Raw genomic sequence first — 14,790 nt, 5'->3', positions numbered from 1 at the left:
GCAACTATTGGTGAACATCCACACTTCTGACCTTATGATGGAGGGAAGGACATTGATGAAGCAGCTGAAGATCATTGGCCGTAGGACACTACCCTGAGGAGGTCCTGCAGAGATGTCCTGGAGTCAGGATGACTTATTTCCTACAAGCACAACCATCTTCCTATGTGCAAGGCATGATGCCAACCAGTGGAGAGTTTGCCCCTTGATAACCATTGGTTCAAATTTTGCTATCTTTTGCACTGATGTGTTGGGCTCTTTCATCATTGATGGAACTGTTTGTTGAGCTGCCTCCTCCAGTGAGTTGTTTCGATGTCTGCCACCATTCACAAGTGGATGTGGCTGGCCTGTCGATCTTCAATTTTAATCTGTTGGTTGTGGGATTGCTCAACTTTGTCTATCACTTGCTACTTATGCTGTTTGGCATGCAAGTAGTCCTGTTTGGTGGCTTCACCATGTTGATATCTCATTTTTAGGTATACCTGGTGCTGATACTGGCATACACTCCTGCATTCTCCACTGATCCAGGCATGATTCCTTAGCCCATGGTCACCCTCTAACAGTCTCCATCAACAGCTATTCACCCTCCCAGCCAGATTGTTATCCACTCCTTTGTCTGTCCATCTGTTCTTCTCTCTTTGGACTCTATCCCCAACTATCATTTACACCTTACCCCCCCCCCCCCAACTTATCTTCTGAACCTTATCTTCTGCATGAAAACCAACATTTTTCTAGCTACCAACAGTTCTGAGAAAAGGTCAACAGACCTGACACGTTAACTCTGATTTCTCTTCACAGATGCTGCCATACCAGCTGAACTTTTCCAGCAATTTCTGTGTTTTGTTTGATTCCTTAGCTTGATGGGTATGCTAGACCATGAGGTTGTAGGTTGTGTTGGGAGTACAGTACTGCTGTTGATGGCCTTCAGTGCCACATGGAGTTTTGAGTTACTAGATCTGTTCAAAGCCTTTTCCATTTAGAACAGTGCCACACAACATGGAGGGTATTTTCAATGGGAGATGGGATTTTGTCTTTGTAAGAACTGTGCAGTGTTTGCTGTTACCAATACTGTCATGAAAAGGTGCCATCTGCAGCCAGCAGATTAGTTAGAATGAGTTCAAATTGTCTGTGCTCCAGAATAAAAGAGAACTGATGATTCATACTGTAGGAGTTTGCTTTTACTACCTCCTGTTGATTGACCTTGTTTGGTTTGTGTGGTACAAATAGGAGCATGCCTGAGGAGATAGTTTGGGTATACCACCTCTGAAGGGCAAGTTATTACTCAGGAAAAATGACATATGAACATTCTGTAGAGTACTATTATTTTCAAAAATAGTTGGGATTCCTATTCTCATGGTTCATCCATAAGATGATGTGATTCATTACTATTCTTTTTGTGCAAAGTTCGTAATTTTCACCATGTTTTTGTGTCAGGTGAATTGAATGTCAGGGAAACATGTGGCTTCCTGCCATTATGAGTTGATTTCACACTAGTTGCCAAAACACACACAGTTTGTAGCAATTGCAAGTTCAAAACTGCTTCAAGGCAGCGCTTATTGTGTGTTAAGTAGTTTGGAAAAGATATCGAACTGGATAGGGAAGCGACTGTACGCATGTACTGTTGGTAATGTAAAACCAAATAATAAAAATGAATAGATTAGGTCTGGACAGGAACAACACTTAAAAGTTTGCAATGAAGTGAATCTAGGCAAATTTCCTACCTGTTGAAAATAAGTAACTGCATAAAATTAACCCCATAAAGTCAGAAATCATCCATTTACAAAGTCCCAATCACCTGGACGCCAACAAAGCTCAGTTGCGCATTACTTGGGGGAGAAAACCTTGACAATATTCTGCCTCAGCCTGATAATTATCAAATAACAGTTGTGCCACACAATAACCATCTTGAACAAGAGACAATAAAACCACCTCTCCTTGTCATTCAACAGCATTATCTTTGAATCCCCTGCTATCCTATAACATGATGGTGAACTTTGTGATTGTGTAATATAGACATCACTCGGGTTATTTGAAATGTGGCAGCAGGCTAATGTCACTATGGGGCTGTCACCTGTCAGAAGCTAAGTAGAAGCTATTTGTTATCGAGTGACAAGAAAATTGTGTTGCTGTCATACAAATATTGACATTAAGTAGTGATAAATACTGAGAAAGAGCTAGAGCGTAATAGTTCTGACAGATGAATTGTTAAATTGTACAATAAAGGGGTTTTCAGCTTTTTTTGCTGCTGAGGACCGTGATACTGTTGTAAAAATTCTGCAGAACCCCACGAACACACAAGTTTGTTTCTTATATAGTTAAGATTAGATTAGATTACATTACATTACATTACATTACAGTGTGGAAACAGGCCATTCGGCCCAACAAGTCCACATCAACCCGCCGAAGCGCAACCCACCCATACCCCTTACCTAACACTACGGCGGGAATTGAACCCGGGTCTCTGGCGCTGTGAGGCAGCAGTGCTAACCACTGTGCCACCGTGTCGCCCAATATACATTTATTATGTTCAATTAATATCTATGAAATTAGATGATGCTAATAATGCCTTTTGTGTTTGAAAATGCAGCATCGTCCACAGTCAAATCTGGATAATTCTGCTGGATCTGACAGCATATCAGAAAGCCAGTACTTTGGTTACAGTACTAAGTACAAAGCACTGATTTTGTTTTTCTGGCAGTGTTAGAGGTATTGCCGCATTGCTTTTCTGTCAAACATGAGTTTGTGGGAAGTCTCAGTGTGGTTAATGTTTGATGTATATCTTTCTCTCACTTACAATGGCAGCACTTGCCTGGTGTCTGATTACTGCTGGCATGCTTCTGTATTTTGTCACATCACAACATATACTCTGATTGGTTAACTTGATTGTCAAATAGAAAACTAGATGTTTTAATCCCATCCCCTTTGTCACATTGGGCTCATTTATTTAAGTCCACTTTTGTGCGACTTGAATTTTTCCAATGAAACCCACTGTCTGTATATTCATTTTAACCCTCTCTGCTGTTCCAGAACTCCAGTCAAGCCCTTAACGAAGCTGTTCCTTCTAAAAACTGGAGCACAAATTATTACCCTTTTAGTTTAGATTAGATTCCCTTCAACACGGAAACAGCCCCTTCGTTCCAACAAGTCCACACCGGCCCTCTGAAGAGTAACCCACCCAGACCCATTCCCAAACCCTACATTTATTCCTGACTAATGCACCTAACACTATGGGCAATTTAACATTGCCAATTCACCTAACCTTTGTGATTGTGGGAGGAAACCAGAGCATCCTGAGGAAACCCACGCAGACACTGGGAGAATGTGCAAACTCCAAGCAGACAGTCGCCCGAGGCCAGAATCGAACCCGGGTCCTTGGTGCTGTGAGGCAGCGGTGCTAACCACTGAGCCACCGTACTGTAGTTTAGTCATTCAGTTGAGGATCTTATGGTGCAGTGGTCGTCCCCCTATCTTTAGGACAGAAGTTCTTTTCAAGTCCCCATCTGTCCAGGCGGTATATCATAAAATGTCCAAACTGTTTTATTAAAAAAAATTTCTCTGGTAGTCAAGTGTTTAGGATTTAGTGCTTTCATTGATGTGGACCAGTTTAATTCTCAGTCAGGATAACTTTTCCTTGCCATTGTGAGCTGCCACAATAAACAGGGAATTCTTGGAGGGTTCTGGTGGCACAGTGGTGGTGTGCCAGCCCCTGGCCTGAAAGACCAGGTTCAGGTTATATTGGCCGCAGAGATACATTGTGATATTGTTATGAAGATGTGGGTGTACTGCACCTTTTAACAGTTAAAAGCAACAGAACCACCTGACACAGCACCAGGTGTTCTGAAAAAGATATAATGTAACCTTTTGGTCCAGCAATTAGGATAGCTCATTGCCTAGAGAGAAAAACAGATTTGAATTAGGCCAATCAGTTTAAATTTTTCCCCCAAAAAAACCCAAACTTCAATCCAGTTTAAATGTAGTATATTGACAATCTTAAAAACCAATGACACAATCCGATGCTTTGGGGGTATAAGACCGAGGAAAATTGAACAGTTGAGAGGAGAACTGCCAAGCTAGCATGTAGAGGCTGCCCGAAACATAGCTTTCTTAAAGATACCTTTATCAATCAGTAACCTGTGAAGCCGAATCCCCAAAAGGAGAAAAGAAGACCATAAAACAGAGGAACCAAAAGCTGCCTGGTTTTGAGATAAGAAGTTTTGTTTTGCCAATCTTAATCAGAGGGTTTATTGGACTAGTATTATAGAAGGGAAGGTGAAACATAGGTTAAAGGAAGGAGTTGTAAATCATTGTTAGTTAATTATTCTCTGTTTTACTTTAAGAACTAAAGTTGTTAAATTTTATTTTAAATAGTTCTTGGCCACTCTAAGTTTCACAGGTTACTGCATGGGATAAATCTTTTGTGTGTTGCTGGGTTAAATTGAGCAGGAGGGTTTACCCCGTGTCATAACAGATATGTTTGCCTGGGTTGCTTAAAAGTATATACATTCAGTCAGCAGTAAGGTGATGGAAGGTGTCGTTGGTGCAATAATGTAGCAACCATTTGATATTCAACTTGGGTTCTGTCACACATGTTTAACTCTTGCCCCTATTAAAGCTTTGGTCCAAATATGGCTAAAAGAGCAGTATTACAGTGGTCAGGTAAGTGAATGTCCGGACATTAAGGAACCAGAGTCAAATGGAAGACAATGGGAATCAGGACGGAATAATTCTATACTGCTTAGAGTTATATCCACCACCAAGAAGAATGGTTGCCGTTTTGGAAACCACTAGTTTCGATCTGAGTACTTTGGAGGGGTTCCTTGGGCCATCTCATGGGCCATCTCAGCCATCTTCAGCTGCTTGGTCACTTCACTTCTTCATAATGTCAGAAAGGGGGATATTTGCTGATTATTACAGTCTGCTGTACTATTGGTAAATCCTTGAATACTGAACAAACTCTGCACAGCATAGGTACCAAGTAACATTTGTGCTACACAAATGCCATGTAGTGGCCATCTCCAATAAGAGACAGTCGCTGTTCTTTGATATTCAATTATATTACCCTCGCTGAATCTCCCAATATCAATTTCCTTGGAGTTGCTATTAACCAGAAACTCAACTGGGCTCACCACATAAACACAGTGGCTACAAGAGCAGGTCAGAGGCAAGAAATACTGCAATGAGTAATTCACCACCTGACTCCCAAAAATCTGTCCACCACCTACAAGGCAGAAGTAGGACTGTAATGGAATATTCCTCACTTACCCAGAGAGTGCAGCTCTAACAAGCCTAACCACATCCAGGACAAAGCAGTCCACTTGATTGACAACACACCCAAACACCCATTCCCTCCATGAACCATGCTTAAAGCAGCAGTGTGTACTATCTGCAAGATGCACTGCGGAAATTTGCCAAAGATCTTAGACGGCACCTTTCAAGCCCATGACCACTTTTGTCTAGAAGGACAAAAACCAGGTGGGAGTATCACCACCTGCAAGTCCCCCTCCCAAGTCATTCCCCATCCTTACTTGAAAATTATCACCATACCTTCACTATGCTGGGTCAAACTTCTGGAATTCCCTCCCTAAAAGCAGAGTGGGTCTACCTACAGCACATTATCTGCAATGGTTCAAGAAGGCAGCTAGTACCAGTACCTTCTCAAGGGCAACTGGAGATGAATAATAAATGTTGGCTAGCTAGTGATGCCCATGTCCTGTGATTAAAATTGGAAAAAAAAAACTCCCCAAAGCCTGTCTGCTATCAACAAAGCACCAGTCAGGAGTGTGACGGAGTATTCTCCAGTTTCCCACATGAGTTTAGCTCCACCAATATTTAAGGAACTTAGCAGTGTCATATCGGTGTCACAGGTTGATTAAAACTATCTCCTAGACAGAGCAGCCTGTTTGATGACGTCAAAATTAACTTAAACCTTAAACATTTAGTCCTACCTAACACCACCATTCGTGCACAGTGGTAGCAGTATGTACCATTTACAAGCTGCTTTACTGTCACTTGTCAAGTCTTTTTTGACAATATTTTCCAAACCCCCATGAGTTCTACTACCTAAAAGACAAATGCATGGTGGCTCAGTGGTTAGCATTGCTGCCTCACATCACCAGGGATCTGGGTTCAATTCCACCCTTGGGCGACTCTCTGGTGAGAGTCCCAAGGTGGAAGATAAGGTGTCGGGTGGCTAGGATTTGGCAGTGGAGGTGATCCAGGACTTGCATGTCTTTGGCGGAGTGGGAGGGGCAGTTGAAGTGATCGGCCACAGGGCGTTGGGATTGACTGGTGCGTGTGTCCCGGAGATGTTCTCTGAGTAGTCTGGCGGGGGGAGGGGAGTTATTCCCAGTGTTCTGGCTAATTTTTTTTACCCTCAATCAACATCACAAAAACAGATTGGTCATCAGCACATTGATGTTTGTAAATGACTGCATGTTCCCTAGAATTACTATGGTGTCTGTACTTCAGAAGTACTTCATCAACTGTATAGCACTTTAGTATGCCCTGTGGTTGTGAACGGTGCTATATAAATGATATTCTTTTTATATACTGTGTTCATTGTAATATAATAGTATATTCCTTCCGTTTACTTAGGTATGCAGATTACCTATCCTGCATTTTCTCTGCAGGTCAGCTGTCCAGACGCATACATTGAGAGGTTTAATGCAGCACTCAGCCAGTACATGGGAGCTCTACAGAGCATTGTGCCTCTATTCATTTACATGGTGAGTAATGCTTCAGCAGCAAGATGTTCGTGATTAACTGCAATGGTAATGAATTGGTTTTCCTCTTGAAAATGAACAGCATTATAACAGTTCACTTTCCTTAGCTCTGTTCAAATATGAATTTGATGGAAGGTTATTGTTTTTCCAAATTAATCAATTGTAGAGTCCACAACTTTCAAGGTTAAGCTCTATTTAACTCAACATAGATGTTTTTGAGTTTGCCTGTTTTTTTGCATCTCTGAGAAATTCTGTTGAAAGCGGGCTTCATTTGTAAAACTTTATTAAAGAATCATTCAGGTCAGTTTTATTTCTTCAGACATGCATTCCAATTGTGTTTTTAATGCCACTCACCATTTATCCAGTTGCACCGAATCCAGTTGCATCGAGAGCAGCAGGTGCAGTAGATAAGATGGGTGGATGTGCAGAAAAATCTGAGGGTGCAGGTTTTGCACCTCATGCAGCAGCAGGGCAAGGTGCCAGGTGTAGAAGGTGGGTTGGTGGGGGGTGTGGACCTGACGAGGGAGTCGCAGATGGAATAGTTCCTGGGGAATGCAGATGGCAGGGGGAGGCAAATATATTTCTGGTAGTGAAGTCTGACTATAGGTGGCAGAAATGGCAGAGGATCATGCGCTGTATCCAGCGATTCATTGGGTGGAAGGTGAGGACTGAAGGTTCTGTCATTATTATAGTTGGAGGGGTGGGGTTAGAGGGCGGAGGTACAGGAAGTGAAGGGGATATGATGGAGGGCATTGTTGCTCACATGGAGGGAAAATTGCGGTCCTTGAAACAGAAAAACATCGGGGATGTCCTGGAGTGGATCTTCTCCTGGGAGCAGATACAATGGAGACATGGAAATTGGGAGTAAGGGAACGGGTTTTTACAGGAGGGATGAAGTGTACTCCTTGCTGAAGACTACCTTGAACCATACTTTAGAATAAGTTACATATATTTTGTGGACTTAGAATTCACTGCCACAGATTGTTGTTGAAGCTAACTTTGAACAACTCTCCATGTAAAGAAATTTAAATTTGGCCATCCCTTGAGTATTTGTTTTTATCTAAAATATGCATCGCCACAGGGTATCTGCCTGGCCTTTGGCGATTTTCATGAAACTGCTTGAAGGTTTGCAACTTAAAATATGTTAAATGCATTTTCTAAGGCTCTGACATGTGAAGCTTAATTAAACTACATCAGATAACTTTAATAAATACTTCTTTTGACCTAAAGTTGGGTGGGTATTCATGAAGTCTGTTGAAACTTACTATTTATTTAAGTAAAATAATAAGGAAACTGAAAGCATTCTCTGATCATTTGATGACATTGCTATTGAAACTGTGCACTTCTTGCCTCGTTCCAACGCAAATTGTTCTGGATGCTTATTTTGTCTGTAATGTTAGAGTTGTCATATTCCTATTTAATGAAGTCATTTTTCATTTCACTTTTTAATTGATTCTCAATTTTGATAAAATAGTACACAAAGGATCTGTACAGGAATATTTTAACGAGAATAAATCTGATCTGCAAGTAGGAAAAGAGTTGTATTAATACAAAGCAGCTATCCACATAAGATCTATCTTTTTCTCCCTTGCATCCAACAGGTATTTGCTGATTGTGGAAATTATTGACAACATTGCTGGAGTAAAAGGAATTTGTCATTGGGTTGGTTTATATTGCACAGGTTTTCCCAATTCGCATCTGTTCCTTTTTTAATGTGCATTGGACAACTGACTTCCTGTTAATGATGGCCCTAGTCTCTTCTCCTAGCCTGTTATAGAAATGCTCCAGTTTGCAACCATTTCGTCCATTAAATCTTTACTTCAGGGTTTTTTTTTCGCTTTCAATTGCCCACAATTCCACTCTATTACTTGGTTAATGCGGTTCACTGTTCCTGTTTTTCAACCTGTGGTATTATCCCTTTCAATAGGATTTGTTAACTTAATTTGAATAACAGTTCAAGGTTGGAGTAAAAATAACAGTTTGTGGCATCAAATTTAAACTTCTGACTATTGCCCATGTAAGGAATTTTAATTCTAACCCCTCCTTGTGTCTTGAAGGTTATAGATTAGATTAGATTCCCTACAGTGTGGAAATTGGAGGTTATATCCTATTACTTCTGTTTCTTCAGTTAGGTCAATGTTAAAACCTGGTACCATAAATACAGAAGCTGTTACCTGTCACTAGGTAACACTGCATAGCAGGTGGTGGGTTCAATAACTTGGATTTCAGTAACTCTGTAAAAGGCTGATTGCACAGAAATGGTGAGTATCTGAAGGAGAGCCATTGTTGGCTGTCTTTTGATTCACTAATGATGTTTACACAAGGTCATGAGTATTTTTTTAATGGGTTTTCACCAAGAAAATGTTAATGCTTTCAATGATGGGAGAAAGACATATGAGCTAATCCTTCAATTAGCCAATGACATCGTGACCTGCAACTCATAATGTTACATCACAAAGCATGTTAATGAAGCAGTAATTGTGAACTGTCTGAAACTCCTGCCTTCGTTTGGAGGGAACTCAGAAGTTCTACCAATACAAGAAATAATGGTGATCTTTATTGTTTCAGCAATCAGTGAAGAGAGTCTTAACAGTGTTAAATTATTTTAATCCTTCATTACATTGATATCTTTGGTCAGGAGTTCATTAACTTTCTAATCTCCAGTGAAAAAGCCCTCATTTCTCCAATATCTGTTCCAAACTCTATTTCTTCATCCTGAGAAGTATATTAGTGAATCTGCAATCCACCTTGTGATATGGTTTAGAAAAGAGGCTCTCTCCTTCCTGCAAAAGTCTAGGTACTTGCATTCAATCATAGAGCCATAAAGATGTACAGCATGGAAATAGACCCTTCAGTCCTCGTAAATGAGTTTTGTCCACTTTTCGCATGAGCTGCAGTAGACATCATGATATTGTGCTCGTTAGCATAAGCATTTAACACTCATCCCAGAGGTAGGGAGACTGAGACATCAGCTGCCCTTGCCATATTTAGCATCACTGCTCTATGTAACATCCTCACTTCAATATGCTGAGCTGAATGTGTATTTAGCACCATGAGAAGTGCCCTATGCGCGCTAATTAAAGTATTTTAAGTATTTGGAGCTACTGTGTGTTTGCTGAAACTCGACGTTTGCTGGGAGCAGTGCTGGCATTAGGACTATGGCTGTTTTCTTTTACATCAATCTGTTCAGAGGTGTTATTGCACACCTCTGGAGCAGGCGCGAGCTGAACCTGGACATCCTGTCTCAGAGGTATGGACACTATAACTGTGCCATAACAATCCCCTTCCATGTTGGTTATTACTGAAAAGGTACAGAGTACACACTGTTCCCTGTTATGGCAGCTACAATTACAGTCTTCCTTACCTTGTAGTATCAGAAGGAGATAAAGCAGAGGCAGTGAAAGAGATCCTCTACTACAGAGGGAGAAGGAGGGAACAGGAGCTTTAAACATATCTTAGGCACACAGTTGAAGCAATCCCTACAGACACTGTCTCCAGCTAAGTATTGTGTTTCGTGGCTGCTATTTATCATGGACCTAGTCTTTAAACTCTGCCACTTCTTGAAACCAACGTGCAGCATATAAATTGCCATTGCTTACTGAGATGACCAAACTTTTCTTCAAGTGGTCCTTCAAGATTGAAACAACATAGCAAATCTCTTGTTGGTCATCCATTGCTGCATCCTGCAGCGGTGACTTAGGAAGACAGTGTTGGGCAGGAGAAGGGTCTTTATTGTCCTTGCTGTGTGGAATCTGGTTGGTGCTAAAATTATTTGTTAAGTATTGCAAGGATTCCAGTTCACAAGAGCCACAGAAAATAAATAATGCTCCCTGATTAGATTACATTATAGTGTGGAAACAGGCCCTTCGGCCGAAGCGCAACCCACCCATACCCCCACATTTACCCCTTACCTAACACTACGGGCTATTTAGCATGGCCAATTCACCTGACCTGCACATCTTTGGACTGTGGGAGGAAACCGGAGCACCCGGAGGAAACCCACGCAGACACGGGGAGAATGTGCAAACTCCACAGTCAGTCGCCTGAGGCGGGAATTGAACCCGGGTCTCTGGCGCTATGAGGCAGCAGTGCTAACCACTGCACTGATGATTGCAGCTCACCTGTAATTGAGTTGAGTAGTGGAGATATTGCTAAGGAGTTGTGTGTAGGTGTAACAGCTAGATACAAATAGGATGCTTCTCCTGGCTGATAAGACTAGAACTAGAGGACATAACGTTGGGATCAGAAGTAGACTAATTAAACTGAGACAGAGAAATTTCTTCACTTACTGGGTGAGAGCTTGAGAACAGTGAAAGCCGAATCATTCAGCATGTTCAAGACAGAAGATAGTAGATTTCTGAGCACTAATGTCACCAGGGAGAACAGTGAAAAGTGATAATGAGGTAGATGATCAGCCATGATCTAATAGAATAGTAGAGCAGCTTGATAGGCTTATGTTTTTAGATCCTGTACTCTATTATATTTCATCGGTCAAAGGATTATGCTTGTTAAAATTCCAATGACAGATGCCTAATTTGATGACTAAACGGTGGAAGTACTTCAGTTTAAAGGAATTATTGAAACTTTCTACAAAGGTTGGAACACAACCTGTTTTGTGCAACCTGCCACCTTCATATTGGTGTTGGTTCTCTTCGCAACTTGGCAGACAAGGTAATTTCCATTTGTGGCAGTAATTACATTAATTGGTTTAATAATTCATGAGAAAATATGCAAGATGAAAAAGTGCAAAGCTGACCTTAAAATTGTTGAATGAATTTTGCTAGATCTTCTGAATGTCTTGTAGTAGACATTTAATATCTTACTATTTTGTAATAGCCTGTGATTTGTGGCTAGTTTGATAGTTGGGAAATAATGCAAAAAGTTAATCATATCATTTCCTCCTCTCCAAAAATGACTGACATTTGAAAATGAAGATATCCAGTATGAATCACTGCCTATTTCAGGGGCAGCTGAGAGCAGCAGTTAATACTTAAAAGACCCAAGCTGATTTCTTTGTCCCAAAAACACAGTGGCCCCTATCTACTGACTCCATTCTCTCTTCTTGACTGACTTATTGTTGTCATGGTGTTGTGCTGCATGCTGTGCAGGCAGATTGGACATAAAAAGTGCATCAGATTCAGAGAACAGAATGCAGAATACAATGTTACAGCTGCAGAGAAGGTGCAGAGAGAGAGAGAGAGAGAGATCAGAATTAACATTTCAGAGGTTCATTCAAAAGTCAGATAACAGTGGGGAAGAAGCTGTTTTTCAATCTATTCATACGTGTATTCAAGTTTTTATATCTTCTGCCAGAAGAGGGTGAAAGAGTATACCTGTGATGCAAGAGCTCTTTAATTATGTTGTTTGCTTTCCCAAAGCAGCAGGGAGTGTTGATGGATTCAATGGGTGGAAGGCATGATGACTGGGTTGTGTCCACTACACACACTAGTTTCTTGTGGTCTTGGGAAGAGCAGTTGTCATACCATGCTGTGATGCATTCAGATAGAATTCTTTCTATGGTGCATCTACTAAAATTGATAAGCATCCTTGTAGACATGCCAAATTTCCTTCGCCTCCTGAGGAAGTAGAGATGTTGTACTTTCTTGACTGTCATGTTGATGGGGGTGGGCCAGTACAGATTGATGATCATCATTCCCAGGAACTTGATGCTCTCGACCATCTCCACCTCAGCACTATTGAGGTAGACAGGGGCTACCTCTGCTTGTTGATGTCAATGACCAACTCCTTTGTTTTGCTGATGTTGACTGAAAGATTATTATGTTTACACCATACCGCTAATCACTCAATCTCTTTCCTGTATTCTGTCTTGTCATTGTTTGAGATCTGACCTGCAATGGTGGTGTTGTCAGCAAATGTGTACATGGAGTTGGGGTGGAATTTGGCCTGTCAGTAGTGTGTGTATAAGGAATATTATAGGAAGCTGAGTACGCAGCCTTGCAGAGCACTGGTGTTGAAGATTATGGTGGAGAAGGTGTTGCCTATTTTTACTGTTTGTGGTCCATGGATCAAGAAATCAAATATCCAGTTACAGAAGGGGGAGACCTTACCTAGGTCTCAGTTTAGAGATAGGTTTGTTTGGGTTAAATAGGATCCTGACGTACATATCCTTATTATCCAGATGTTCCAGGGATGAGTGTAGGGCCAGGGAGATATTGTCTGCTGTGAGCCAGTTGTGCCAGTAGACGAATTGCAAAGGATCAAGGCAATCAGAGACGTCACCTCCAAGATGGCAGCGGAGTAGTAGGGCTAAGCCTGAGACATATCCACTCCCGTCTGCTTTCCTTCCCTTTTATTTTCCTTTTTCTTTTGCTCTTTTTTCTTTCTTCTTTAAAGACCGAATAGTGGTGAGTGAAGGAGGAGGCCTTTGATGGTAGCAAAAACAGGATGAGCTAGACTCTGCTCCATCCCAACCCAGGCTTTCCTGGCGAGTGAGGAGCAGCTCCCTGGCTGACACCCCTTGCATAGACTTGCAGGCTGACCAACGACCAGCAATAGCATCTGGAGGAACGTTGGATGGAGGTCATGAGCCCCTATGTCCCCAGGCCCATGGCTTCAGCTCTGATGCAGTGGTTACAAGAGTCTGTGGTGGAGAGCCATAACCATGACCACAGAGCCCATTACAGAGACACAGAACTTGTTTTAGAGACCCAGGTCAATGTTGAGCTGCAGAGGAAGAACAAGGAGAAGAGAGAAAGATGAACTCTATTGCAGTATAATCTCGCATTATTTTCAGTGTTTCAAAATGGCACCAGAGTGTGGCAACACTTTGCATATAACATGTGAAAAGACACTTTTTTCCTCCATATGTTTATATTACACGTAACGATAATCTAATTTAATAGGCTGGAGTTGATGTGAGCCATGACTAACCTCTTGAAGCACTTCATAGTTATGGAGGTCAGAGCCACAGGGCAGTAGTTGTTGAGGCACATTGCATGATTTTTCTTTGGGACTGGGATGATGGTGGTCTTCTTGAAGCAGGTGGAGACTTCAAATCATAGTAAGGAGAAGTTACAGATGTCTGCAAATATTTTCACCATGGTTCACACAGGATCTGAGTGCATGGTTGGGAATTCTATCCGAGCCAGTTGCTTTTTGTGGGTTCACTCTCAAGGAGGCCCATTTTAATGTCTGTGGCAGTGACTGTGGTATAAGTGCATCCAATGCTATTGGGAAAGGTGATATAGTTTCGCTGACCTTCTGTTTTAAAGCGAACAGAAAGCTTTGAACTTGTCAGGTAGGGATGTACTGTAACAACCCCCTCACCCCCATTCTGTTAAACTTTGCTTTGTAGCTCGTTATGTTGTGTAAGCCTTGCCACATACGACGGGTGTCCATGTGGTGTTTTGGGTCTCAAGCTTAGTTTGGTATTGCCTTGGTGTCTCTGGTCTTACGAAAGTTGTATCCGGATTTTCTGTATTGGTCAGGGTTGCTCGACTCATATGCCTCAGACCTGGATCTCTCTGTTCATCCATGGTTTTTGGTTGGGAAACATTCAGATTAACTGCTTTGGTACGTAGTCTTCTACGCACTTACTAATGAAGTCTGGCCTCCTCGACATCAGGTCACTGTGGGTTCAGGTCTTGTTCTCCGCTGGTCAAGCCTCGGTTCCGGTTTCCATGAAGACGTCGGGCCTTGTGAGCTGTAGAACCTTCAACTTGAAAGTAGACTTAAGAGACTGTTGTTAGTAATTCTGACAGACTTAGACTTAGACTTAGAATTGAGGTTCAAAAGAACAGAATAATTATAACATATGTAACATTAAGATGTACTGTAGACTGGCAACTGCCTCATGTTGAACCAGACTGTTGGTGTGATATTTAACCTGAGGTATTGGATAAATTTGTTTTTTTTCACGTGGATGTCAGAGGCTGAGGGGTGGTGGCCTGAGAGAAGTTTACAAGGTTGAGAGGCATGGATAGAATATATAGTCAGAATTTTCTTTTTTCCCAGGGTAGAAATGTCAGTTAATTGGGGACATAGGGTGAAAGTGAAATGGGGAAAGTTTAAAGGAGATGAGAGAGGCAAGGTTTTTATGCAGAGGGTGAAA

At 41.6% G+C, this 14,790-nt stretch overlaps 1 protein-coding gene across 1 annotated transcript in view; it reads left to right on the top strand.

The window, feature by feature from the left end:
• Nucleotides 1–14,790, top strand: part of cacul1 (CDK2 associated cullin domain 1) — a 110,950-nt gene that overhangs the window by 66,086 nt on the left and 30,074 nt on the right. The window contains exon 4 of the mRNA XM_043712850.1: nt 6,627–6,722. Coding sequence (XP_043568785.1) covers nt 6,627–6,722 — 96 coding nt within the window. The remainder of the gene's footprint in view (nt 1–6,626; nt 6,723–14,790) is intronic.

Source organism: Chiloscyllium plagiosum, chromosome 22 (assembly GCF_004010195.1).
Source record: "Chiloscyllium plagiosum isolate BGI_BamShark_2017 chromosome 22, ASM401019v2, whole genome shotgun sequence".
NCBI classification, from domain to species: Eukaryota; Metazoa; Chordata; class Chondrichthyes; order Orectolobiformes; family Hemiscylliidae; genus Chiloscyllium; species Chiloscyllium plagiosum.
This window is presented reverse-complemented; position numbering and strand designations above follow the sequence as displayed.